The sequence below is a fragment of the Ovis aries genome, chromosome 17 (assembly GCF_016772045.2).
Source record: "Ovis aries strain OAR_USU_Benz2616 breed Rambouillet chromosome 17, ARS-UI_Ramb_v3.0, whole genome shotgun sequence".
NCBI classification, from domain to species: Eukaryota; Metazoa; Chordata; class Mammalia; order Artiodactyla; family Bovidae; genus Ovis; species Ovis aries.
Window position 1 is genome coordinate 60,709,443 of NC_056070.1, and position 26,281 is coordinate 60,735,723.

The following is a 26,281-nucleotide window of genomic DNA, read 5'->3' on the forward strand; positions in this document are numbered from 1 at the left end:
GCAGGGCAGGATGCTCCACGTGTTACCATCCACTGTCAAGAAGGAGGCCAGTGAGGATGCCGATGCCCCGGGATCATCGTCCTACAAAAAGAAGAAGGAGTCCAAGGACAAAGCCAACAGCTCCAGGTCTCTACCCTCCTCCGACCCGGACTTCCCTGTCCTCGTCCCTCCTCTCCTTGCCCCCTGGGCTCCTGGCTCCTCATGGTGACCTTAGCTCCTCATCCGTAACCTTGTTGCGCCTCAGTTTCCCCATCTGTAAGATTAGAATCAGAATCAGTGGTGCCTCACTTTCATGGTGTTGTAAGGACCAAGTGAGTTAGTATAAGCAGAGCACTTGGTCCCTGGTGCGGAGTGAGTGCTTGACGGACCTGAGGGGGTGTTAATATCATCATGGCTCTGTTGTCTGCGGGTCTTGGGGGTTTGGCCCACACCAGGTAAGACAGAGCAGGAGGAGGCTTTGGGGACTTAGGGAGGCAGGCCCAGGAGCTCCTTTTTTACAGGCTTTGCATCTGAAAAGAGCTTCCCCCATTCACTGTCCCTCTGACCTCTCTGTCCTGCCTCAGCTCTCACAACTGGAACACGCTGTTCATGGGCCCCAACGCCGTGGCCGATGCTATCGCCCAGAAGTACAGCGCCACCAAGAGTCAAGTGTTCGACCACGTGAGTGGGTGCCCCCTCTGTTATGTCCCCTGCTCTGGGCAGGGGAGGGGGTGCTCTGGACCTGCTCTTGGGGAGTGGTTCTGGGCAGGAAGCCAGCAGGGCCATAATGGGAAACAGTCTAGCTCTTCTTGAACCTTCCAGCAGAGGAGGAGATGCGATCATTAACCAAGGCACTGTGCATTGGCGTGATAAGTTGAAGAAAGTTTCAGCCAAGTAGGGAGACTGAGAATGAGCAGGCCCCTCAGGGGTGAGACGTTCTAGCATAAATTGAACAGAGGGTGGAGCTGAGTCTGTATAGAAGCCCCGAGGCGGGAATGAGCTTGACATGAGACCCTTACGTACGAGTGGAGGGGTGAACGTGGGGTCCTTGATTCACCCCGACAGATGTGGAACCCAGAACCATCAAGTCAGAGCGGGCATCCTCGGGGAGCATCCATAGGGTCTTGCTCTGTCCATGCCTCCTCCTCGGACTGTTCGGAAGTGTGACAGCTGATCTGTCACCTGCCCGACAGCCAACAGGGCACCTTCCCTTTCCCTCTCGCAGGAGACCAAAGGCAGCGTGGCTGTGCGCGTGGCCCTGGGGGAGACCCAGCTCGTCCAGGAAGTGCGGCGTTTCCTCCTCGACAACGGGGTCTGTCTGGACTCCTTTAGCCAGGTGGGTGCCCTCGGGGGTGGGGGTCTCAACATCAAGGGATGTGGGAAAGAGTTGCAGGGTCGGGTCTGTCAAAGACGTTGACTTTGCAACTGTCAATTAAAGTAAGAAAGGTCATTGGCTCAGACTCCTGGCCTGTCGGAGCTGGATGATGTCTCTTGGGGGCTGATAGGCAAGAGTTTCTGCACACAGGTTGGGGGTGTGTGTGAAAGTCGCTCAGTTGTGACTGACTCTTTGCGACCCTTTGGACTGTACAGTCCAAGGAATTCTTTAGGCCAGAATCCTGGAGTGGATAGTAACCTTTCCCTTCTCCAGGGAATCTTACCATCCCAGGGATCGAACCCAGGTCTCCTGCATTGCAGGCGGACTCTTTACCAGCTGAGCCATAGGGGAAGCCCAAGAATACTGAAGTGGGTAGCCTATCCCTTCTCCAGCTGATCTTCCTGACCCGGGAATCAAACCAGGGTCTCCTGCATCACACGGCGGATTCTTTACCAACTGAGCTATCAGCGAGGCCCTTACACAGGTTCGGGGGGAGCCCTAAGCATCCTTCATCCTGTCTCTCCCCTGCCCCGCTAGCACCTTACTAAGAGCACCTGTGGAGTGTGTGGGGGCTGAGACCTTTCTTGAGCCACGTGGAGGGAGGGTCCTCCACGTGCTTCTGCCCCACTAGGTAGAGGTTCTTAGGTATCTGGACAGTGAAGTCTTCGAGGGCCTGTTGAAACACCTGAACCATCACCACCCCCCGCACCCCCCTCACGCGCACACACTGCATTTTACAGCCTAGGAACCTGAGGTCCGGGGCAGAGATGGGAGGACCAAAAGGCCAGACAGGGGGTCTGTCGTGGGAGCCTGGACTCAGTCTCAGGGCTTTACACCCCCAATCTGCAGTTTCCTCGCTTCGCCAAACTGTAGAGTTTCACTGTAAAAGAATGGTTCAGGTGGAAGGACAGGTAGCTAGTAGAAGGATAATTAAATGGCCGGATGGTAAGCGGGCGGGTAGAAAGTGGGAGTGATGGGCAGGGGCATTTCGTCGGTGAGTGGATGGATGAATTCAGAAAGTGTGCTAGTGTCTTGACTAGGGCTTCCCGAAGCCCTCTTGCACGTTTATGTGCTTTATTAATTCTTTCACACTCATTGCAACCCCGGAGAGGCAGCACCATTGTGCTCCCATTGTACAGAAGGGCCCACAGTCACAGATGCACTCGTCTTGGGTTATGGTGGAGCTGGATTTGAATGCAGGCCCGAGAGTCCATGCCTCTTAACAGTGCACCCTGTGACGTGAGTTACACTTAAACACCCAATGGTGCCCAGCTTTTCCCCCGCTGCCGATGGCTTCTGTCCCCTTCTCTTCACTCAACCCTCACAGCAACCGCGGGAGGCCTATAGCTAAAAGGTGGGTGTTGCCATTAGCCCAATTTGGAGATGCGCAAACTGAGGCCCTTAGAAGGAAACATAAGCAAAACTCTCTTTGACATAAATCATAGCGGTATCTTTTTGGATCTACCTCCTAGAGCTATGAAAATAAACAAATGAGATCTAATTACACAAGAGCTTTTGCACAGAAGAGGAAACCATGATCAAAACAAAAAGACAGGCCACAGAATGGGGGGAGATATTTGCAGTTGATGTGATCAACGGGATTAATCTTCAAAATAAATAGCTCACGCAGCGCAATATCAAAAATCAAATATCAATATCAGCCCAATCAGAAAGTGGGCACAAAATCTCAGTTGACATTTCTTCAAATGAGACATACAGATGGCCAAAGGCACGTGAAAAGATACTCAGCATTGCTAGTTATTAGGTAAATGCGAATCAAAACCACAATCAGGTATCACTTGACACTAGTCAGAATGGCCGTCATCAAAAAAAGTCTCCAAACAATAAATGCTGGAGAGGCTGTGGAGAAAAGGGAGCGCTCCTGCGCCACTGGTGGGAATGCAAATTGGCACAGCCGCTGTGAAGAACAGTGTGGCGGTTCTTTTAGAAACTAAAACTTGAGCAACCACATGATCCAGCAGCCCCACTCCTGGGCATATATGCGGTTGCTGCTGTTCAGATACTAAGTTGTGTCCAACTCTGTGACTCCACGGACTGCAGCACGCCAGCCGCTTCTGTCCTCCACTGTCTCCTGGAGTTTGCTCAGATTCATGTCCATTGAGTTGATGCTATCTAACATCTCATCCTCTGCTGCCCCCCTCTCCTTTTGCCTTCCACAATTTGAGAAGATTCACGTTAACATTCAGTGAAGCACTATTTGCAACAGCCAGGACATGGAAGCAGCCGAAATGTCCATCAGCAGATAAATGGATAAAGAAGATGTCCATATCCACAATGGAATGTTACTCAGCCACGAAAAGGAATGAAGTCATGCCATTTAGAGCAACATGAAGGGACCTAGGGATTATCATACTAAGTGAAACAATTCAGAGAAAGACAAATACGATACCACCTACATGTGGAATCTTTAAAAAATTGTGTGAATTAACTTACAAAACAGAAACAAATTCACAAACTTCAAAGAAGAGCTTATACAGTTACCAGGGGGGAAATGTGGGGAGGGATACACGAGGTTTGGGGATTGATAAATACACACCACTGTATATAAAATAGATAGTCAGCAAGGACCTGCTTACTGTAGGACTTCCCTGGTGGTCCAGAGTGGTTAAGACTACATGTCCACTGCAGCACGAGGGGTTTTGATCCCTGGCTGGGGAACTAAGATCCCAAGTGGTGTGGCCAAAAAAATGCCAAAAAGTACCTACTGGGGACTTCCCTGGTGGTCCAGTGTTTAGGGCACCATACTTTCACTGCAGGGCACATGGGTTTGATACCTGGTCTGGAAACTAAGATCCCACAAGCCACATGGCCAGAAAATAAACACAACTCTTTTTTTAAAAAAAAGAAGGACCTACTAAAGAGCACAGGAGACTCAACTCAATGTTCTGTAATTGCCTATATGGGAAAAGACTGAAAAAGAACGAATATATGTGTAAGTGAATCACTTCACTATAACCGGAAAACCAGCACAGTGCTGTAAGTCAGCTGTGTTGCTGTTCAGCTGTACAGTCATGTCTGACTCTTAGTGGCCCCCCAGGCTCCTGTGTCCATGGGATTCTCCAGGCGAGAATCCTGGAGTGGGTTGCCATTTCCTTCTCCAGGGGATCTTCCAGACCCAGGGATCGAACCTGCATCTCCTCCATTGGCAGATTCTTTACCAAGTATACTCCAGTATAAAAGAAAAGAATATAGGCCTAGAGGAAAAACACTTGATCAGAGGTTTCAAATTAGACCAGTGGCTGAGGTAAGACTTGTACCCAGATAGACTCCATGCCTGGAATTCTTCCTGTTAAGTTTTTCAGCTCTTATACTCCATCTGTCATTCATTTTTAAGAAAATAATTGCTAACGTTAGCCGACTCATCCTGAATCAATTTGCTTATGTCAACTTAATAGACTCCTTTCCCAGAATGATCCATGAAATGGGTGCCGTGTCCCTGTGGAAGGTGATCGGCTGAGCCATAGCCGAGTGCATTTCTCAAGGTTGGACACCTGGTATCTTGGTTTGGATTCTTCCAAAAGCCAGTTCAGAGACAGATTCAAGCGCAGGTAGTCATTGGACAGAACACACAGGGAAGAAGGGGCAAGGGGGTGGATGAGCCCAGTACAGGCTGTGCTGCTGGGGCAGCAGGCTGAGGCTTTCCCGGGGGGACACCCACCCAACTCAGCGTCAGAGTTGTCCCACCCAAGGGACTGGGGACGCACCAACTCCAGAGGACTGTGGGCCGCTCTCAACCTGGTGTTAACTCCTCACTCGTGTGGTGACAGGCGGTCTGCAGTTCCTGGCAGAGGCCCTGAGGGCAGGGATTCAGGTCCCGGCCCTGGCCGGAGTGTTCTGGAAGGTCCAGTGAGGACTGTGGTTAGGCAGTGTCAGAATCTGCCTCACCTCAGAAGTGGAGGGGCTGGAATTTGACCCAGGGTGGGAGGGGGGTACAACCCCGGAGCCCTCACCTTCATCCCTGACCCTCATCCCCCTCCAGAGAGGGCAGGGTCTCCTGGGCCAGCTTCCTAAGGGCCTGGTACCCAAGGTGTCACATGGGCGCCTGGTGTGGCTTTATCCACCCATCACTTGCTGCCATTGGGGGTCCAGTGGCTCCCTTCCATTATCCCACCTGAGCTGTCCCCTCCCTGCAGGCTGCAGCCGAACGAAGCAAGACTGTGATCCTGGTGAAGAACCTTCCCGCGGGCACCCTGGCAGCTGAGCTGCAGGAGACCTTCAGCCGCTTTGGCAGCCTGGGCCGCGTGCTCCTGCCGGAGGGCGGCATCACAGCCATCGTGGAGTTCCTGGAGCCACTGGAGGCCCGCAAGGCCTTCCGACACCTGGCCTACTCCAAGGTAGGGCCACCCGAGCCCCGCTTCCAGGAGAGGACAGAGGGAGCTGACGGATGGGCCATCTTGGCATAGACCTTAGGCCTGGCATGTGCTGGGAACCACCCGTCTCTGTCATACTGTGCCCCTGGCAGCACCTTTGGATGAAAATGTGAAAGGCAGGCTCCAAACATCCCCCAGGAAGCCTGCCTTGGTTCCCTGCCGACCCTGGGTCCCTCAGCTTCCTAGTGCCCCGTGAACTTGAACCATCATCCATGTACTTGGTTGGCTTGTACCTACAATTAGTTGAAAGCCGAAAGGCAGGCTACCTCCTGGTTTTTGGTGTACGCTAAGTCACTGCAGTTGTGTCCAACTCTTTGTGACCCCATGGACTGCAGCCCGCCAGGCTCCTGTGTCCATAGGATTCTCCAGGCAGGAATGCTGGAGTGGGTTACCATGCCCTCCTCCAGGGGATCTTCCCAGCCCGAGGATCGAGCCCAGGTCTCATGTCTGCTGCGTTGGCTAGCAGGTTCTTTACCACTAGTGCTGCCTGGGAAGCCCTTTGGTTACTATGGAAAAAATATATGTATTAGTGTATTCCTTTCTGTGGTTGCCATGATAACACTAATTTAGTGGCTTAAAGGAACAGAAATGTCTTCTGTCACAATTCTGGGGGTCTGAACTCTGAAATCAAGCTATTCAGGGGCCAAGGGCCATGCTCCCTCTGAAGGCTCTTGGAGGTGGGAGCATGGATCTTTCTGGCCGCTTCCAGCGTTTGGTGGCTCCAGGCATCCCTTGGATTGTGGCTGCATCCCTCCAGTCTTTGCCTCTGTCCACACAGCTTTCTCCTTTTCTTCAACTCAGATCTTCACTCTCCTTTTCTCTTACACGAACTCTTGTCATTGGATTTAGGGCCCTCCCAAATAATCCAGAGTGACCTCATCTCAGAATCATTTACTTGGCACACATTTTTCCACATTCAGAGGTTCTGGGAGTTAGGACATGGACTTATCATTGGGAGGGCCACCATTCAACCCACTGCAAGTAGCTACTCTCTCTCAAGCACTTGAGTGCTTTTCTTGTTTATCCTTTAAAAAGAAGAACTCTCTGCACATACATGTGTGCACAGGCACTCTCTGTGAGTGTGTGTCTGTGGAAGGAGAGGAAGCCGCTGTCCCCCGGCCTGCCGTACTTCCTCCAGGGGGCTGCCCTGTATCCATGGTTCTGCCCCCAATTCCGCTTCCCATTCACACTCCGTTAGAGAAGGTTGAGGGGACACAGATGTGTCCAGTGACAGCAGATGCTGACCTCTCCCCTGAACCCCGAGGTGCAGCAACAGCCCCCTGTTCTCAGGGCTCAGGCGGCACCTAGGGCTCTAGGCTGTGCCCCTCCTCCTGACTCCACTCCCTGGGGTGGGGGGAGAGGGTCACCTGTACTCTGAGCCTCAGGCTCTTGGTCTCTGTTGTGGACTGAATCCCCCTCCCTGCTTCTCTGCAGTTCCACCACGTCCCCCTTTATTTGGAGTGGGCTCCAATGGGCGTCTTTTCCAGCCCAACCCCCCAGAAAGAACAACCCCAGGACGCACCAGTGGAACCAGCGGGAACGGACAGGATGGAGCCAGAGACAGGTGAGAGCTGGGTCTGAGGTCAGGGTGTCCTGAGGCAGCAGGCAGGGGAAGGACGGAGGGCTGGGGGCAGCACCAAACTGTGTATCGGGTATTTGGTTGAAAGCTTTTTTCATCCTGAGACTGGTGGGTGCCTGACGCTTGGATTTTATAGGCACGAAAACTGTCCTTAAAAAACAGAACGTAAAAATGATGGGTATGGTTAAGGTAGGCTGACTTTTTTTTTGTCAAGTAAAGGTTGTGAAAGGGGGAAAAAGGCAGCTAGAACCCATGGCACCCCACTGTAGTACTCTTGCCTGGAAAATCCCATGGATGGAAGAGCCTGGTAGGCTGCAGTCCATGGGGTTGCTAAGAGTCAGACACGACTGAGCAACATCACTTTCACTTTTCACTTTCATGAATTGGAGAAGGAAATGGCAACCCACTCCAGTGTTCATGCCTGGAGAATCCCAGGGACAGGGTAGCCTGGTGGGCCGCCATCTATGGGGTCGCACAGAGTCAGGCACGACTGAAGCAACTTAGCAGCAATAGCAGCAGAATCTGTTAGAAGTGATTCAGAACAGAGCAAGAGAAAACAGCCTTCTCGTTCATACATCTGCCAGGATAGGTGAGCCTGGCTGTTGGAAGAGATACTCAGTCTCTGGGTCCTTGGGATGGTATGGCGCCCTCTGGTGTCCAGTGACTGCAAAGGCAGGAAAGGGGAGGGACCTGAGACCCCACCCGCTTCACGCTTGGGTGGGGAGGGGCCGCTGCTGGCGCTCAGCAGCACAGCTCTTCCTTGTCAGCCCTGTTGTGCAAATTGAATTGTAAGACATCTTGCTGACCCTGCTCCCTGAATGTCAGGAGCGTCCCCTGTAATTGTAATGTCCCCTGCATGCCAGGTGTCCTCTAGGGGACAGTGCAGCCCTCGATTGAGAACCACTTGGTCAGAGGCCCATGATTCCATCCTAGAATCTGAGATCTTTAGAGAGGACCTGGCAGCCCCTTAACCAGACAGTAAGATCTTGCCCGGGGACCTCCCTGGCAATCCAATGGTTAAGACTCCAGGCTTCCACTGTAGGGGTATGGCACAGATTCTATCCCTGGTCAGGGAACTAAGATCCCACGTGCTACCTGGTTTGGCCAAAAATAGATAAATAAAAACAAGAAACAATTTTTTAAAAAAAGATCTCATCGGTAATACCCCTCCTCCTTACCCCCATCTTACCATCAGGTTGCCAGTTTATTCAGATAGGATTAAAGAACTGCATCCCCCATCTACCCCTAATAAAAGAAGGGGTGTTATAGGAGTGGGAGAAGTGAGCAGTGGGAAACAAAATCCTCAGATGAAAGAACAGCCCTTTGATTGAATAGACCTTGCTGTTCACAAACCTCCCTAAGCTGTCTGCATTTCCCAGTTCGTCTTGGATTGGTAAAACCTCCTTCAGGACTGGCCCAGTTGCTACAAGGCATTGGGAACCCCTGGACAAGAAGGCTCATTTCCATTAGGAAGGAAAATTCCTCGGTCTCTGCTTTCTAGGGCTCCCAAAGCACCCCTCCCCATTGGGGTTACCAACCATGGATACAGATCTTTCAGAAGTCCCTCACTGGCCCCCGTCTGTGAGTTATTTTTGTCTACAGATTGGATTAGCCTTTTCTTCCAACCTGCTTATGCTCTCTTCAAAACAAATTTTCTTTATGTGATCACGATTTCTTCTTAATCAGCCATCAGCCTCACATTATCGCCAACTTTGATTTTCACTTATTAAACTTGGACGTGACTCTTGTTTTTTTGCCAAAAGCAAGTCCTCCTTTAGAGCACGGATTTGCCAGGAGTGAGGGTCCTGGGAACAGACCCAGCGGAGGCCTCTCCCTGCCCTGGTGACCACTGAGCGTGGTGGCTGCTGCCACGTGGCCGTGCCCTTCTGCACCTGTCCTGGTGCTCCCCTCCTGTCACGCCATCCTTTTCTTCTGTGGTGTTCGTCACAGTTTGTATTTATCCTGCCTATTCATTTGTTTCACTTGCTTAACATCCAGAGCTGCTGGAGCATGAACCACGAGGGTGTAGAGCGCCATCTCACTTGCTGCTGGGTGCCAAGCACCCCGTGGGGCCCCAGGCATAGGGTGGCTTGATGAATTCACTCCAAGGAGTGAATGAAAGCAGGAAAGAGGGTTTCTGTGCTTCTCTATCTCCCCTTGTGAAAGGTAGGGGCTGGGTCGTCCTTGTCCTTGTGTCCCGAGCCAGGGGCTGGGTCGTCCTTGTCCTTGTGTCCCGAGCCCCAGCACGTGGTAGAGCTTGGTGACGCTGGAAGGTTTGTTCTCCGTCGTTACCTTCAGCCGCAGCACGTGGTGCCATCCGTGGCAGTCATGCCGTGGCTCCCCTCATGGGTGCCAGTGTGCACCCACCCCTTCGCCTCCCTCTTCATGTAAAATTAATTTCGGTTTGGCTGTGCTGGGCGTTGGTTGCTGTGCGCGGGCTTTCTCTAGTTGGGGCAGATGGGGGCTCCTGTTGATTGTGGTGCTTGGGCTTCTCATTGCGGTGGTTTCTCTTGTTGCAGAGCACGGGCTCTAGGGCCTGTGGGCCCAGTAGTTGGGGTTCATGGGCTTAGTTGGCCCGAGGCAGTATGTGGAATCTTTGCCGATCTGGGATCGAACCCACGTCCCCTGCATCGGCAGGCAGATTCTTAACCACGGGACCACCAGGGAAGTCCTCACCTCATTCTTACTTTGTTGCAAACACTTATCGCTTTCAGATGTGCATCCTTACGGCTTCACTTCCTGTCTGTCCGACTCCCTCACTAGCCATCCATCCCGCGGGGCGAGTGCCGCTTCTGCGCACTGCTGTACCCCAGCCCCTGGGAAAGCAGCGCCCAGTGTCTGGTGGGAAAGCAGGAAGTGGTTGGTGAGCAGGTCCACGGGCCAAAGCCACCTTTCCTCCCCGCCAGGCCCTGCACTAAGCACTCCGGGTCCTCAGGATGTGAGGCTTATGGCTCCTGGGGAAGTCTCTGTCTTCCTTGTCCTCTCCCAGCCCTGTGACCGGGCAGGCCGCCAGCCTTCTCCGAGGCTGTTTCTGCATCTGTAGATCAGGCAGGAGGCATTTGTGAGAGTGCAGTGAGAAGCCGCCCGTCCATCACCATTACTCTGACCCGCATCCTGCCTAATTCAGCACCATCAGCTGAAGCGGATGGTCTCGAATTCAGCCCTGAGGATCAGCCAGATACCAGCTGCTAAGCTGGAGTGACCAGGATGGGCTTAACACATACCACTTTCCCCAGAAGCTCCCAGGCTGATCGGGGGACAGAGGGAGCTTTTAGGGGGAAGCTGAGCTGTCACAGTCATAGATGTGGGCCCTGGACGCAGAGTATTCTGGAGCCTTTCAAGGAGAGGCTTTGCCAAAATAGTGTACGCTGGTCAGAAGACTGCCCCGCCCACTCCCAGAGTGCAGGTGTTGAGCATCCCAGACCAGGCCCTACCTCCTCCGAGGGGCTGCTGTCCAAGGTCCTGCCGCCACTCACACAAAGGCGGCCTTGGAGCAGGGAGGAGAAAGCCTGTAGTTGTGGCAAATACAGGGGATTTGGGGCCAAGAAGTTAAGCGCGCCTTTGCTGATTTCAGGCCCCACTGAAATCGGCAGGCAGATCCCCACAGAGCTCATCTCCTGGCCTCCTTCACCTTTTTTTGTTCCCTTTCATACTCGAATCACATACACAGTCCCGAGCTGTTCATTTTCACCTGCTCCTCCCCCACACCCGCCCTCTACACACTGTCCACGAAGCTTCCCCAGCTCCCGTCCCCTTGGCCCTGGGGACTCAGCCAGCCCCCAGCCCTGGATTTTCCCAGGCTCCCCAGGAAGGCAAGCAGGAGGGGAATGGATGGAGTTTTTTGTTCACTGCCCCCCTCTCCCCTTCCCCCTGCCCCCACCTTCTTTTCTGCAAAGCCCTCCATTCTCTGTACCCGTCTCGAGGGAGGGGGACAGTGTGTTTTATCTCTCCACAACCAAGACCCTCACCTCCAGATAAAGGGCTCCGAGTGGGGGGAGGTCCTGAAAAGCTGCTTGCAACTGATAACAGTCTGTGCTGTCAGCCTTCCGCGCCCAGAGCCGGGAAGGGGAGGGAGCCACCGTAAATTCTGCGGCCCGATTATAATAAAGCCCCATGTGGCGACGCGTGACTGGATTTTATTGTGCCAACCACAGATGGAAGCATACCCCCCAGCTCCCTCCTCTCCCAGCCCCCTACCACCCCACCTTGCTTTCCAAGCCTCCCCCCTGGTCCCCAGCACCCCCAACCCCCACCCCCAGCCCCATCCTGCTCCTGCTTCTTCCCTCTTTTCTTCAATCCTGGTGAGGTCGTTGGCAAGCATCTATTTGGTTCATGATACATCCTTTCTCCTTCCCAGTCTTCCTGTCCTCTGCCCACTGGTGGTCAGGGGAGGAAGCGCACTTCACAACGACCTCTGACTTCGTCCTCGGCCATTTGCGCACCTCTCTAGATGTGGGCGTGGGCCACAGCAGGGCCTGGCCACCCAGGGAGGAGGAAGCCCTTCCCGGGGACGTGGCCAGCAGAGACACGGTCCCCTGGACTCAGAGCTGTGGCACCCGCTGTTCTCTACAGCCTGCCACGGGCCAGCCTGCCTCTCACAGCCATGGGCCTTCAGAGTTAGGGATTCACAGCGTTTCCCCCAGCCCACTGTTCCCCCGGCTTCTGTGCATTAACTCTTATAACTGTGTGATTGCTCTTCCCCTTTTCTGAATGGAAAGAAGGAAGCACAGAAAGGTTTGGTGACTTCTGCGAAGTCCCACATCCAGAAAGAGCCAGGCTGTGCCCCACAGCTACCAGCTCCAAGGTCTGTGCCCTTAGCCATGACCCTGCAGCTTCTTGTGGAAGCTCTGCGCACCCGTCCATAACCTGGGTCCATCTTCCCACGTGGCAGCCGTTGGCTGGTGCCACAAACAGGCTGCCACCTAAATGGCCGTGAGCTCTGCTGGTCACTATCAATCCCACCAGTCTTTTCTGCAGAAAAAGATTCTTTTCGGTTAGTCTCCCGTGAACCTGTCTCCCAGCCTGAAGATGCCTGGGGTTTAGGGTTCAGATGCAGTGACTGTCTTTGGGCCCCTCCCATTTACGGTGATGTGGCCACTGCGGTCAGCAATGGGATAACGTCCTTACAGTGCCTGGCTCAGCCCATGCACGCGGTGGGGCATCTGATCAGCATCTCTTCCTTTCTCCTTTCGTCTCCAAGACATCAGGCACAAGGAGAGCCAGTGGGGCGGGTGTCCTTCAAAGCTGAAGGTCATGGTCTTCTTTCTGATTGAAGTTCTCATTCAGAACCTGGAGTCTCAGCCTCTCTGCATAGCTATCTTCCCCATCATTAACAATACTTTTTTCCCACCCTGCTTTGCTTTGAAAGTTGAGTTTTGAGGACAAATGGCCACCCCACGGAGTCACTTGTTGGGTAAATTGTGTGAGTTTCTCGGGTAGGGGAGGGAGCCTTCATGTAGATTTCTTCTTTTTTGTCCTGGAATGAGAGTCTAGATTCTAGGTTTACCTCCAAGGGAGTGCCAACAGCAGAGGCTGCCCGTTCAACTGATGTGGAACGGCAAAGTCCTCACTGTTGCTGTTTCCATTAGGACTTGAAAGGGTTGTTTCGTGACAAAGTGGTTGAAGTTTAATTAGGACTGGCCGGCAGTGGGCTTGCATCAGAAAGGGCCAGGGAGATGGGGATGGCTCTGGTGCTCAGCATGAGGATGCAGGGGACAGATTTGAAACCCCAGCAGCTCCCTTGGGCTTGAACTACTTGAATGCAAGTGTTCACAAGAGAACAGAGGGTCCCCATTGTGTGCAGGGCTCAGACCTGGGGTGGGGGAGGGAGCCTTGGAGAGGTGGTGATGAACTGCCTTGGAGAATGGCTGAGATGAGGTTTGATTTCCCTGAAGTGGTGGTGGTTGGCGGGGGTAGGGCTCGGTAAGGGAAGAGCTTCCAAAATCTGTATGTGGGGGAAGGGTGATTGTCCCCAGACCCTGATCATGAAAGAAACTAGGGAGGTTGACCCAAATAGAACACATTTCCCAGCAGCATAACTTCTCAGGAGGTCCTGATGCGATTCTCAGCCTCGAGAGGCTTCCACACTCGCCCGCCACCAGGGCTGACCAGTGGCCTGAGTTGCAGCCGTACACCCACCCTGTAACTCACAACCTCACGCTTGCCCTTCCCTTCCCCTGCAATGCTGTTCCTTGAGATGAATGTTGCTTTGTCTGGTAGGGCTCCTGGTTGTTGGTCTGTGCTGCGCACTCCTTTCTCTTGAAGACGGGGCAGGATGGGTTCTTCCCCTCCCCCACTTTGCCCCCCAAGAGTTGCTAAAACCCAGCACGAGCCAGAGTCTCAGAGTCCTGTCCCTTCCTGACGCTGGCCACTCAGAGGCAGAACCCTCTTGATCCCCCTTGGTCCAGCAGGTTCTGTGCTCTAGGTCCTGGAGTTTAGGCAGGTAAGACATTATTTAATGGATTTCTTTTGTTGGGGGGCGGTTGGCCTGTGCAGACGCTGAGACCCCAGAATGTGAACAGCCGATGGACAGAGCAGCACACGATGCTTCAGCAAAGATGGAAGAGGAGGAAGAAGAGGAAGAGGAGGAGGAAGAGAGCCTTCCCGGGTGCACTCTGTTTATCAAAAATCTCAACTTTGACACCACCGAGGAGACACTGAAGGGAGTGAGTGACTTCTTGGCCCAGAGGGAATGGGTTGGGGGCGGGACTTCCAGTCTGGTGATCCATCCCTGTGGTCCCTGCATCTATCTCCCACTCCCCACCCCCTCGCCTGGAAGCGAGACCTGCGGCAGTGTGTAAATGAATAACCTACAGCCACCCGCTTGACTCTTTTGCTAGGCTGTGTGGTAGACATCTCACCCAGAGATCTGAGCCGTGGCCAGACCAGTGTGGGGGCTGGGAGAGGCGTCCACGTGCCCGTGACACACGAGAGGGCCTGTCCAGGTGCCTAGGGAGGTGTATGAGGTGTGAAAGAGGCAGTCAGAAGACAAGGCCCCTCCCCACGTGGTGTCTGTGAGGTTGACGTAAGCACCAGGCCAGCGCAGTCTCCTGGCTTGACAGAGCCAAGCAGGGGCACAGCAGTGAGCATGTCGGGGGCAACCCTGCCAGGAGACCCTGCTGGCCGAGAGTGTTGCATTCATAGGAGGGGGCAGAGGGGAAGACGATGGGGAGCTCAGGAGCCTCCGATCTTCCTCTCTTCCTGCCCACGCCTGCGGTGGCCTGGGTCCCCTCCGGCTTTCGTCAGTCAGTGGGCCCAACCTTTCTGACGCTAACCGATTTTGTGAAAGACAATTTTTCCGTAGACTAGGACAGAGGCCATGGCTTTGGGATGATTCAAGTGCATTTCATTTCTTGGCACTTTTATTTCTGATCTCGCACCGCCACTGATCTGACTGGAGATACCAGTCCACGGTCTGGAGGTTGGGGACCCTTGTTTCAAGACACGCCTGCACCAGTTGCAGGATTATCTGGTGACACGTGCCGACCTTCTCTTCCAGGTGTTTTCCAAAGTGGGTGCGGTGAAGAGCTGCTCCATCTCCAAGAAGAAGAACAAAGCAGGTATTCCACATGAGAGCTCAGTCAGAGAGAAACAATTGTGAAAGAAATGGTGTTGCTCCGGGCAGGGGTGAGGGTGCCTCTCACCCACTCATTCTGAAGGTCTCCTATCATTTCGGAGCATTGCCAGCCCCACACTCTCTTGTCTGGCTCGTCCAAAATGGTCCTCCTTTCTGGGTCCCTGAAGACTCGCGGTTTCCAGCGGGAGCATCCATGCACATCAGGTTCTCCTGAGTCGAGACCCTTTGCCACGCTGGAGTGTCAGGAGTGGTTTCAGAGCAGGGCTGTTAGGGGGCTGGCAGGGTTGACCCTGTTCAGTGGCAGACACCTCTCCATCCTCCCAGCATCTCTGTGCTCCTGGAGGATCTTCCCTCCAGGGAGGGGCAGGAACCGACCCATCTTGGGCTTTCCTGCTTCCCTCCCAAGACCAACCACCCAGATATGGGGCACCTGAAACACTCCACCAAGTCACCCACGCCCCTCACTGGCCTTGGGGTGCCTGGGCCAGGCACCCTCATCCCTCCAGTCCACCTGGGGCAGTCTCACGAGTCCCTTGGCCTCTGGTCTATTTTTCTTTTCCAGCCCTGGCTTCCTACAGATGACGGACAGGCCCTCGGCCCTTGCTTTTTTTTTTTTTTTTTTTTTGCAGTCACAGAGTCCCCATCCCTTCAATTTGGGGTATTTGTAGGGATACCATGTGGGTCAGCCCATGACTGTGTCCTGAGAAATAAATGAGCTAGTGATGAGAGCCCGGGGGGCCTGGCTGGACAGGAGCCCAGCCCGGGGTTCTCCATGTCTGATTGAGACTCAGAGAGGAGGGAGACGGAGCAGTTAGTGGGGTGTGTGGCTGAAGGAGGCAGCAGAGGGCTGTGGTAACAGGTCGGGAATGTACCGAAGGGGCAGAAGATGCTCCTGGAAAGGTAGGCTGATTCCACATCACAGAAAGGCTTCCTGCTGGGGAGAGGAGTCTGTGCTTTTTCCCAGAGGCACCTTGGAGAGTTTGAAGCAGACACGTGGCACAGGCTTTGGGGCATTCCCCTGTATCGGTTTGGGCTGCCATCATGAAGCACCAGGAACCAGGTAGATTCCACCTCAGAAGTTCACCCTCCCACGGTTCTGGGAGCTGGAAGTCCAGGATAAAGGTGCAGGCAGGGTTGCTTTGTTCTGAGGGCTGTCAGGGAGGATGTGTTCCAGCCTCCCTGCTCGGCTTCCAAGGGAAGGTCTTCATGTTCACGCGGCATTCTCCCCGTGTACCCCTGCCCACCCGCTCCCACCACCCCTTTTCTTTTGCATAATGACTCCAGTCTTAATTGGATTCGGGCTTAGCCTGCTGCCGCTAAGTCACTTCAGTCGTGTTCGACTCTTTCAGACCCCATTGACTGTACCCAGGCTCCTCTGTCCATGGTATTCTCCAGGGAAAAATACTGAAATGGGTTGCCATGCCCTCCACTAGGGTATCTTCCCAACCCAAGGACTGAACCTGCGACTCTTGCACAGGAGAGTTCTTTACCCCTAGCACCACTTGGGAAGCCTAATGACCTCATCTTTAACTTGATTATCTCTGTAAGGAACCTGTCTCCAAATAAGGTCACATTCAGAGAGGCAGGGATTAGGACCTCAGCATACACATGGAGGGATGGGGGTAGGGCACAGTTCAAACTGTAACGTCCCTGTTTCCCCAAGAACTGCATACATACTTTAGGCTACACGGAAAGGCTGCAATGCAGGCAGCAGGTGAGCAACATGAAGGCTCTGTTGTGCCGGGTTCAGGAAAAGAGGTGATCCCTGAAGTCTGGGGCGGGAGTCATGCTGGCAGAGGGGTCCCCCACTCCACTGAGGCTGTTCCTGCGGGTTTTGGTGTCACTTTGCCCCTCTGGAGCCTGCCTCCCGGCCCCCCCAGAACACTCTTCAGCTTTAGAGCAGTTATCTGGTGATCCCCAGGAGTCATGCTGCAGAGGGGTCCCCCACTCCACTGAGGCTGTTCCTGTGGGTTTTGGTGTCACTTTGCCCCTCTGGAGCCTGCCTCCCGGCCCCCCCAGAACACTCTTCAGCTTTAGAGCAGTTATCTGGTCTTTCAGTGTCGTGAGCAGCTCCCCAAATCTACAGTCTTTCAAGAGTCTCTGAGAGCCCTGCTCTCTGGGCTCATCCATCGGTGTCTGTTATCAGCAAGGGGCTCTAGAGGAACCAGAAAGCTGGCTGAGCTGGGGTCATCAAGGGGACAGTTGTAATGAAGGAACCAAGTGCCTGGGCGCGGGCTGGGCTGAGACCCACGGGATGCTGAGGCAGTGGCTGAGCCCAGAGGCTGTGGGGGAAGGAGTCGTGTGGCCAGAGCCATAGAAGAGGGGCCCCCAGGGACTCCCCTGGGGATAGAGGGCAGGCAGGGGCCTGAGACTCCATGCTTCCAGCGCAGGGGGCCGGGCTCGACCCTGGTCAGGGAACGAGATCCCACATGCTGCAACTAAAGATCCTGCATGCAGCCGAATAAAAAAATATTCAGAAAAGAAGAGCCACCAGCAGAGCCAAGGGTGTGGGTTGGACACTGGAGCTGCCAGAACACACCAGAGCAAGGAGACAGTGGAGTGCTTGGAAAGAACCAGGACCCTCAACGCTCTCTCCTCCACCCACCCATCTCAAATCAGGGCTTCCCATTGGCTAAACCCAACAGGAAACCAGAAGGCCAGGGAGCCCAGGTTGTGCTGACTGTGGCCATCAGCCTCCCAGGGCAGGAGAGGGGCAGAAAGGATCTGCACAGCGTCAGTGACTTGGTGATGAACTTGACTTCGTGTATTTGCCTTTTGCACCGTCTCGATGCACTTTTTAAATAGCCTGTGTGCACAGACACCCCTCACCCACCACCCACACCATTGACCCTGAGAACAGAGATCGCACAGATCCTCTGACAACGCAAATACTGGAAGTCCCCGCAGGGCGGTGCGGCGCGTCAGCCAGCAGTTCCATCTGAGCCTCCCTGCCGTTGCCCAGAGAGCCGCGCACATCTGGGCTGTGTGGAATGCCTTCCTGCCTTGGGCACCCCTGTTGTGACAACACGTGGTTGTGAGCGGAAGTGCAGACACACGGGCGCGTGGCAGAGGCTCAGCCTCACGAAGAGATGCAGAGATGAGGACCACTGAGTCAGTAATGATATACCTTGGAACGTCCTTTGAGCCCATCAGCCTTGAACCAGCCCTCTTTGAGTGCAGCTATGAAAAAGAATACAGAATACAGTCAGTAATTGGCGTCCCATTTTGTGTCAAAAGGGCGAGATGTCAAGAGATAGCTTATTCGTGCGTCCCCGCAGTTATACACGTTTACGTACAGGAAGCCAAGTTCCATATAAATGGTTGCACTGTCCCTGGCTCTCTGAACTCTTGCTACTCACGTCCCAGCAGTAGGGAGCCAGAGAGGGTCACCTAACACAGTCACCCTCCCTGTCCCAAGCTGATGTCTGAAACCTGGGAACCAGAGGCCCTTGGACGGTCAGGAATACTTTGGAGAGTAAGCCCCTGTCGCCCCTGACTCTGTCGCATGTGTCCATTCTGTGTGCTACGTAAGGAAGCAGGGGACTGCCTGGGTAGAGTTTTTTGCTGCTTGGCCCAAAGGCGGTCATCCCTCCCTCTGGAAGACGGGATTCTATCACAAAGTTAATTATCGTGTCTATCATCTGTTAATTAATAGTCCGCCAGGCCTCAGGTGGCGGCTCTGTCAGCGCGTTGGCTGATTCTTCCAGACGACCAGTAATAAACGGCACACCGGGGGCTGGGGTCTTTCTGGAAACCAAGAGGGGCGTGAAGAAATCAGAGAGTTGAGGGGACGTCCAGGGGGCCCCTGGGAACCCTTGAACTTGGTCCTCCCAGCTTCTTTGTTTTCCTCCCCACCCGGCGCCCTGGTGCGACTCCCAACTCTGTCTCTTTCAGGAGTGCTGCTGTCCATGGGATTTGGGTTTGTGGAATACAGGAAGCCGGAGCAGGCACAGAAAGCTCTCAAGCAGCTCCAGGTAAGCAGGGGTCTCGGCCGGGGTCCCCCTGTGGTGGCCCTAGGCAGGCGCGGGGGGCCGGGTGTCCTGTCCAGCCTCTGAGATGGAGCAGGAATGCAGGCAAGTCCACGTCTTCCGAGGCCCTAGGCAACAGCAGCTTGAGGCCTTGAAGCTTCCTCGGCTCCCCCAGTCTCTGCGGTGCTCTCATTCACACTCTCGATCAAGAAGAGCCTGGTTTGTGCCAGGCCTCGGGGAGACCGGTGAAGCAGACCTCTGAAGAAGGAACACCAAGACCAGGCCATGAGAAGGGCTTGGGTTTGCTGGCAGGAAGGGGGTAAGGGGCCGTGTTTTCCTGTGTGCCTGCTTTCTGGAGACCCCCTTGGTTCCCGCTGTCACCTGCCATGTCTCCTGCTGTGTGGGGTGGTGGCCAGGGTTGGGGGGCACTGCGGACAGGCTGGGCGCTCATGCTTGTGCCTCTTGAATAGGCTTCTAAATGCAGGGAGCGTGGAAGGGCCCCACGGGTCCACGATCCCTTTTAAACCAGTATTTGGAACGGCCTGTGTCTGTCTAGGCCAGGCAGGCAGTATGAAATGGAGCTGACTAGGGTGGAGTTTACAAGCCAGGGTGGCGCCCTCCCGGCTCCTCATTCTGAGATGTGTGCTGGCTGGACTCTGGGTGGTAAGGGCACCCATACGGGGCCACCACTCTGGGGAGCTGGACTTCATCATAGAGACCCTCCAGGTAACTGATTCTGTCCCAGTAGAGCTTGCTGGTCAAGAGAAAGGCCTTAGGGGTTAAAGGAAATGGAACTGGGTGCCTAGCCCATTTGATTGTTTTTGTAGACATTTTTGTAGAATTTTGACGACTCGCTCCTTGGCCCAGGGTGACTCCCAAAAGAGCTGAATTGGGTTTCGGTGGGAGTTGGGACGGGGGTGGCCTCTCCTCTGCTCTCCACCTCAGGTGCCCATGGGGCCAGGGTGGCCGTGTAAACTAGCCCAGGGGCTGGCATCACCCAGAGCAGAATTGAGGTGCCCCCCCCCCACCCCACCCCATCCAAAGGGACCACGTCTTGGCCTCAGCCAGTTACTGCCTCACAGGCAGGTGGGCCCTAGCCATACCACATCTTCTCCGGTTTTTTGTTTTGTTTGTGGTTTTTTTCAAGAGACACTGGAAGTCCAACTGTGTCGTTAGATGTCGTGTACTCTAAGTGGATTTCAGCTGTGCACGCCCAGTGGTCCATCTTTTCTTGTCCACGTGATCCAGGAGTCTCAGGTTTCCCCCGCACACGGGAGAGTTACGTTCGGTGGCTTGCTGTGTGCTCCATATGGGCATGTTGCCACCCAAAACCATTTCTACAAGGCTATGTGTGCTGTATTTTACGGGAGATTTAAAGGATTTTCAAGGGTAATTTTGCTAATACACCAGTTTTGCCTAAGGGACCCATGTTAGAGCCTCGCTTTAAAGGCATCTCCACTGTGATTTAGAATTCTTTTTTTTTTTTTTCCAAGAGCCTGCAATTCAAACCAAACTCTCGCTCTGGAAACCAGACCGAAGGGGGTTACTTGGCCTGAAAATGCTTATAAACAATGGAAAATACTGTGCCCCTTGAATGGCTTAAAGGTCAAGGCTGTTCTTGGCTTGAAAGGACTCAGAGGGCTGGGTCTCCCATCACTAGCAGCTGCTGCCCACACTCGGCAGGAGGCACTTCTGGGAGAAACCCTTCTCAGTCCTTGACCCCAGCAGGCTTCTCTGCCCTGAAACAGTCAATCCCCCCTGGCGTTGCGATTCCCCTTGCTCAGCCAAAGCCTGCTCCAGCAAAGGACAGGACTACGGGCGCGTGTTTCTAAGACAGAAGGACAGGCTGTGTTGTGTCCTCTCACAGGGTCATGTCGTGGACGGCCACAAGCTGGAAGTGAGGATCTCGGAACGAGCCACCAAGTGAGTGTCCACCTCCGCACCCGCCGCCCCTTCCCTTGGATCTGAATCTGTCCCTTTAACCCTGATGCTGGTGCTGCAGAGGGTGTCTCATGGCCCTTTAACATCCTCCCTGACCCAACCCCTCTCACCCCTGGGGCCCCTTCCTGATCAAGGGGGTGCCCCACGTGCCAGCTTCAATGCCCTTTCCCCTGGTGAATTGGGACGGCGCCAGTCCCCAGAGTAGACACATAATACACATTCATTACAACAGAAGGAACACGGGCCAGAGAAGCAAGCAAAGCCTGCTTGTTCTTGCTGGTATCAGTGAGCCAAGGCAGAGTCAGTCACGAAGTGTTGGCACTTCGATGAACCAAAAGCAGCATTAAGACCTAGACGTCTTAGTCTTTCTGTCTTTATGGGGCTTTCCTTCTTGGAGCCGGACAACAGTGCCCAGAGACAGCCTCTGCTTAATTTAAAAAGAGGTTCCGTAGGTGTTAGAGATGGAAGCAGACCACAGTTTCGTGACCTGGTGGAGGTCTTCTGGGGGGGGTTAGTGTTGTCCTCACGTCTTCACCTGCTCGCACATCCTCGTTGAGCTCATACATCAGGAGTGCTTTAAACAGCGGCCGGCAGGTAAGGGGTCAGAGTTATCATCGTTGTCCTTGTCAGAGCCACCCACCCCGCCTCACTGTGATTGTTGAGCAGATTGGTGAGCTCACCTGAAGCTGCTGATCACTCTTCCTTCCCTGTCTGTTTTTCTAATGCTGCCTGTGGAGCCTGCCTAGGCCACATCTGGTGGTCTCTACCCATCCTGGTCCATGCCATGCTGAGCATCTTCAGCCAGAAGCAGGCTTGGTGCGGGAGCCCCCAGAAGCTAACAGAGGCTCCTGAGCCATGACTTAAGAGTGAGAGTCCAAGCTTTAAGCTCCGCAGCTTTGGGTTCTAATCCCGGGGGCTCCATGACCTTGGGGGGGTGACTTTGCCCATCGTGTAAAATGTGAAAACTGGAGATGGTGCACAAAGCATTTGGCACTTGCCCTGCACGTGAGATCCCTCAGCTAGTGATACTGGTCTTTTCTTCTCAGTCCCCTGACTCCAGGGAGTCAGGCTGAAGTCATTTGCAGGCTCTCATCTCCTAGGCCGTGTTTATTTAGTCTTTCTTTCATTCAATCAGAAATTACAGAAAGTCTGCTGGGAACCAGACAGTCTTCTCAGGAGCTCTGGAGGGGGAACCCTTGGGTTTCTGGAGTGGTACTGTTTGATAGGCCCTTCTGCAGAGGTGGGGACATCCTCTGACGCTCTCTGCACTGTCACTGCGCGTGGCGTTTGAGCACTTGAGATGTGACAGGCACCGCTGTGTTAGTTACCTGTCACACTATAACTGAGTGTCCCCAGACTTGACAGACTAAAACAATGCATGTTTATTATTATCTCACAGTTTCTGAAGGTGAGGAATTCAGGAACAGCTTAGCCGGAAGTTCTGCCTTGGGGTCTCTTAGGAGGTCACAGTCAAGATGCTGAGCAGGGCTGCAGTCTCATCCGAGGGCTCAACTGAGGTTGACGGTTTCACTTCCAAAATGATGCCCTCACATGGCTGTTGCCAGGAGGCCTCAATTCCTCACTACATTGGCCTCTTCCCTAGGCCTGCACAGGTGTCCTCATGGCACAGCAGCTGGTTTACCTCCAGAGCAGGTGATCCAGGAGGGAACAGGGAAGAACTGTCTGTTATGACCTGGTTTCAGGGGAGAGCAGGAGGGGAGCACACCCGAGGGGCATAAATACCAAGAGGCAGGGGCCGTTGGGGGCCACCTTGGAGGTTGGATGACCCAGCAGCTGAGGAGTTGAATTTTTTAATTTTGTGTCGTGTTAATTGCGATTTAATTGCTTGCCACATGCGGCTGTGGCTACTGTCTTGGACAGCACAGCCCTAGAGGACAGACAGCAAAGAGACACACGACTAAATATGTAAAGGGACCTAAGACTCCGTGCTCCCAATGCAGGGAGCCCGGGGTCAATCCCCAGTCAGAGCCACAGCTAAAGATCCCAAGTGCTGCAACCAAAACCCTGCATGCCGCGAGGAAGATAGAAAATCCCTTGAGCTGCGGCTAAGACCTGGCTCAGCCAAGCAAAAATAAATGAAGTTTAAAAACCAAAAAAACCCACATGAATTTTTTTGACAGTAACGAGTGCCAGGAAGAAAAATAGAGCGGGGGGTGGGAGTAGGTTGCTGTTTCAGTGGTGATGGGGAGGAGGTGACGGTGGATCAGACTTCAGATGAGTCAGAACAAGTCCTTTTAGTACCAGCTGCTGTTTATGGAGGGCTTGCCCTGTGCTAGGCACAGTGCAGAGTGTTTCAACACATCTTTTTCTCATTAAGACCTCAAACAATCCGACAAGGTTGGACCATTATTAGGCCTGTGATACAGCCAAGAAAACTGAGACCTGGAGAGGCCAAGTGATAACTTGCTCAGGATCACACAAATTCTATCTAAGTGGCCACAAGACTCTGACACTCAGATCGTCAACTCATGCCGCTACTCGCGGCCCTCCCCTGCTATCACGGAGTGGAAGGTCTCCCTGGAAGATCAGGGGGACAGGTTCCAGGTGGCCTTGAACCTCAAGTGGCAAGTTTCCTCTCGCAGCCCTGGCCGGCCTCCATGGTTAGAAGCTGCTTCAGGCCCCTTGTAGCTCATTTGGTAAAGAATCCACCTGCAATGCGGGAGTCCTGAGTTGATTCCTGAGCCCAGAAGATTCCCTGGAGAAGGAAATGGCGACCCACTCCAGTATCCTTGCCTGGAAAATCCCATAGACAGAGGACCTGGCAGGCTACAGTCCATGGGATCTCAAGAGTCGGACACGACTTAGGGACTACACCACCGCTACCACCAGGCCCCTGTATGCTATGCTTCTGGTCAGTGATGAAACGTCTCCAACAAGACCTGGGGAGCAGCCAGACTCCCTCTGGGCACCTGCAAAAATACACAGGAGACTGGGTTTGGGGAGAAACTGCCCCCCGCTGCCCCCATCAGAGTTCTTTCCTCAAGTGTCTGCTGGTCCCAGATGAAGGGCAGCAGACACCCTCTAGGTAGGATGTGTCACCTGGGCACCCATAGCTGCAGCGGGGAGACGAGAATTAGGCTGCATGCCACCCAGGGGAGCCCCCCTTCCCTTCTTCCTCTCAGCCGCATCCACACTGCCTCCGTGAGTCCCCCACCTGAGTAGGGGACGAAAGCATCAGGGCTGGTGGCGGGGCATGGTGGTGGAGTCAGCAGAGTGCAACAGCTGTGCTGAGGTCCCAAATAACCCGAAGCCTTCCCCCGACCCTCCAGGCCAGCCCTGACAGCCGCCCGGAAGAAACAAGCGCCCAGAAAGCAGACAACCTCCAAGATCCTGGTGCGGAACATCCCTTTCCAGGCTGACAGCCACGAGATCCGAGAACTCTTCAGGTAAGAGGCAAGGCTGTGCTGAGTGGGAGCCGGCTGGGCCTTCAGGTCCTCGATGGTGCGCTGAAGGCCGTCACAAAGGTCATGTTCTCGCCGCCAATGATGTGTCTCCCTTAATCTCAAACACTGCTGTCTCAGAGCACTGGGCAGAAAGGTGTGCAAATGGGATGATCAGTTTTTCTCTATCCACACTGGTGACCTACAGGAGGGGCAAGAACCAGGCAGACTGAAGCCCAGCTCCTCCCTCGACGGGCCCGAAATCCTGCCACCCAAGTCACCCTTTGGTTTAAGCCGGCAGTCCACTGCCGTCTCTGTCTATGTCAATCACCTGGTGACTTTGATAAATGCACCTTAGCTCAGACTCCGCCCCCAGAAAGTTACATTCCTTTCGTTGGGGGTGGAGCCCAGACACTGGTCTTGGGGTCAGAGCACCCCAGGGGATTCCGATATCCTGCCGGGATTGGGGACCCCTGGTCTACATTGCTGTCTGTGGAAATCCCCTTTTGAAATGAGGGGAGATCGCATACCTACATTATGTAGTCCATCGGCAGCTGCTAACACAGGAATCAACACTCAGAGGTCTCTCAGAGGCTGGGCAGGAAACAGCCGGGCAGAGCTGGCAGGTGGGGACTGATGGGCTGGAGGCCAGCGGATATCCAGGGGTCTCAGGTGCTTCTCTCAGGTTTTGAAAGAGAAACTGGCAATCTGGATCCTTAGGGAGAATAAATTGGCAACTAATTCACTTTCTAAAAACAGTGCGTGTAGGACAAAGTCTATGCATGGGCTAGATAGAGCCCGGGGCCACAGGTTTGCAACCCTGTGCTGGAACATGGCACCAGTTGGTTCAGGTAAGTTAGCTGCCACCCAGTACCAAGCCCTGGATGAAGTGTCTTTCGGGAAAGGGCCTAAGGGGAAAACAGTTAAAGCAAGCATGCTCTCCAGGTGTGTGCCACGCAGCACGGCAAAGAAGCCACTAAGCTCCCAGAACCTAAGGGCAGACAACGTTGGCCCCAGCCTAGCAGACTGTGGAAGCCTGGCTGCAAACTTAGAGTGTTCTGGGAACCTGTAGCTCCTTGGCCTGCACATGGGGGGTGGGGGTGGGGGGGCATTTAGGACTCTGTGTGTTAGACCTTGTTTGTTGATCCCACATTTGTCCAGTTCTGGCACAAGGATCGGGAGAGCTAAGTCCCCGTTGGGGTTACCTATTAGCTTCTTGCCAGGTAAGCTGTGGATGGAAGATAGAAGTCCTAGATTTTGGAGACTAGGAAGGATGTATCATCATTGTGTGAAATCTACCCTCTTTGCTTTTACTCAGTGGTTTAAAGAATGGGAAGCCACTTGAGGGATTTCCTTTAAAAACTCCTGTCTTCCTTCCCACGATCTAAATCACACACTGGCGTGCCGTTCGTTAACAGACGTGGTCAGCATGGTGCCGACGCAAAGATGCTGGCCCTGTCGGTTTCTGAGTAGTAGGGTCTTAGTTATAGTTTCTGGTAAGGTGGAGTCACAATAGGGGGGACTGTTTTCCATCTCCCGGTATCTGGGGAGACGAGTCAAGAAGAGTGAGCTTGCCATCCCAAGAAGGTACGTACCCTGAGCCTCTCACGGCTGCTGGTTTCAATGAGCTCCTGCTTTTTGAGGAGTCCAATTTAAAGAACTGCCAGATCAAACCAGGATTGTACATGTGGATCAAGAATCGCATATCGCCGAAATGACAGTTTCGCTTGGTTCTGCAGTCTGAGGATGACACTGATCCAGGGAAACAAAAGACCGAGATGGAGAATGAAAAGTGCTGTCTGGTCTCGCGTTTTATGTTTGTTTTGAGAAGACAGGGAATTAGTGTCCCTCCCCGAACATCATTACACGTGGCATCTCTTCTTCCTGCCATTCCCGGCAGTAGTTTTCATCAGCCCCTGAAAACCCAGAGCCTTCTTGGAGCCTGGCTTTGTTGTGTGTCCCAGCCGGGAGTTTGAGACCATTCCAAGCGTGGGCAGCAGGGGTCGCTGTGAGTCTTCTCAGAGAGACAAGCTGGGCCAGGAAACCAGACCCAGTTTCAGACAAAGCCAGC

At 53.8% G+C, this 26,281-nt stretch overlaps 1 protein-coding gene across 1 annotated transcript in view; it reads left to right on the top strand.

The window, feature by feature from the left end:
• RBM19 (RNA binding motif protein 19) overlaps positions 1–26,281 on the top strand; it is a 121,355-nt gene that overhangs the window by 13,785 nt on the left and 81,289 nt on the right. Inside the window, exons 12-21 of the mRNA XM_027956555.2 lie at positions 5–126; positions 564–660; positions 1,205–1,315; positions 5,509–5,709; positions 7,180–7,309; positions 13,820–13,989; positions 14,823–14,883; positions 18,795–18,874; positions 20,736–20,791; positions 24,100–24,216. Of these exons, the coding sequence (XP_027812356.1) occupies positions 5–126; positions 564–660; positions 1,205–1,315; positions 5,509–5,709; positions 7,180–7,309; positions 13,820–13,989; positions 14,823–14,883; positions 18,795–18,874; positions 20,736–20,791; positions 24,100–24,216 (1,145 nt within the window). The remainder of the gene's footprint in view (positions 1–4; positions 127–563; positions 661–1,204; positions 1,316–5,508; positions 5,710–7,179; positions 7,310–13,819; positions 13,990–14,822; positions 14,884–18,794; positions 18,875–20,735; positions 20,792–24,099; positions 24,217–26,281) is intronic.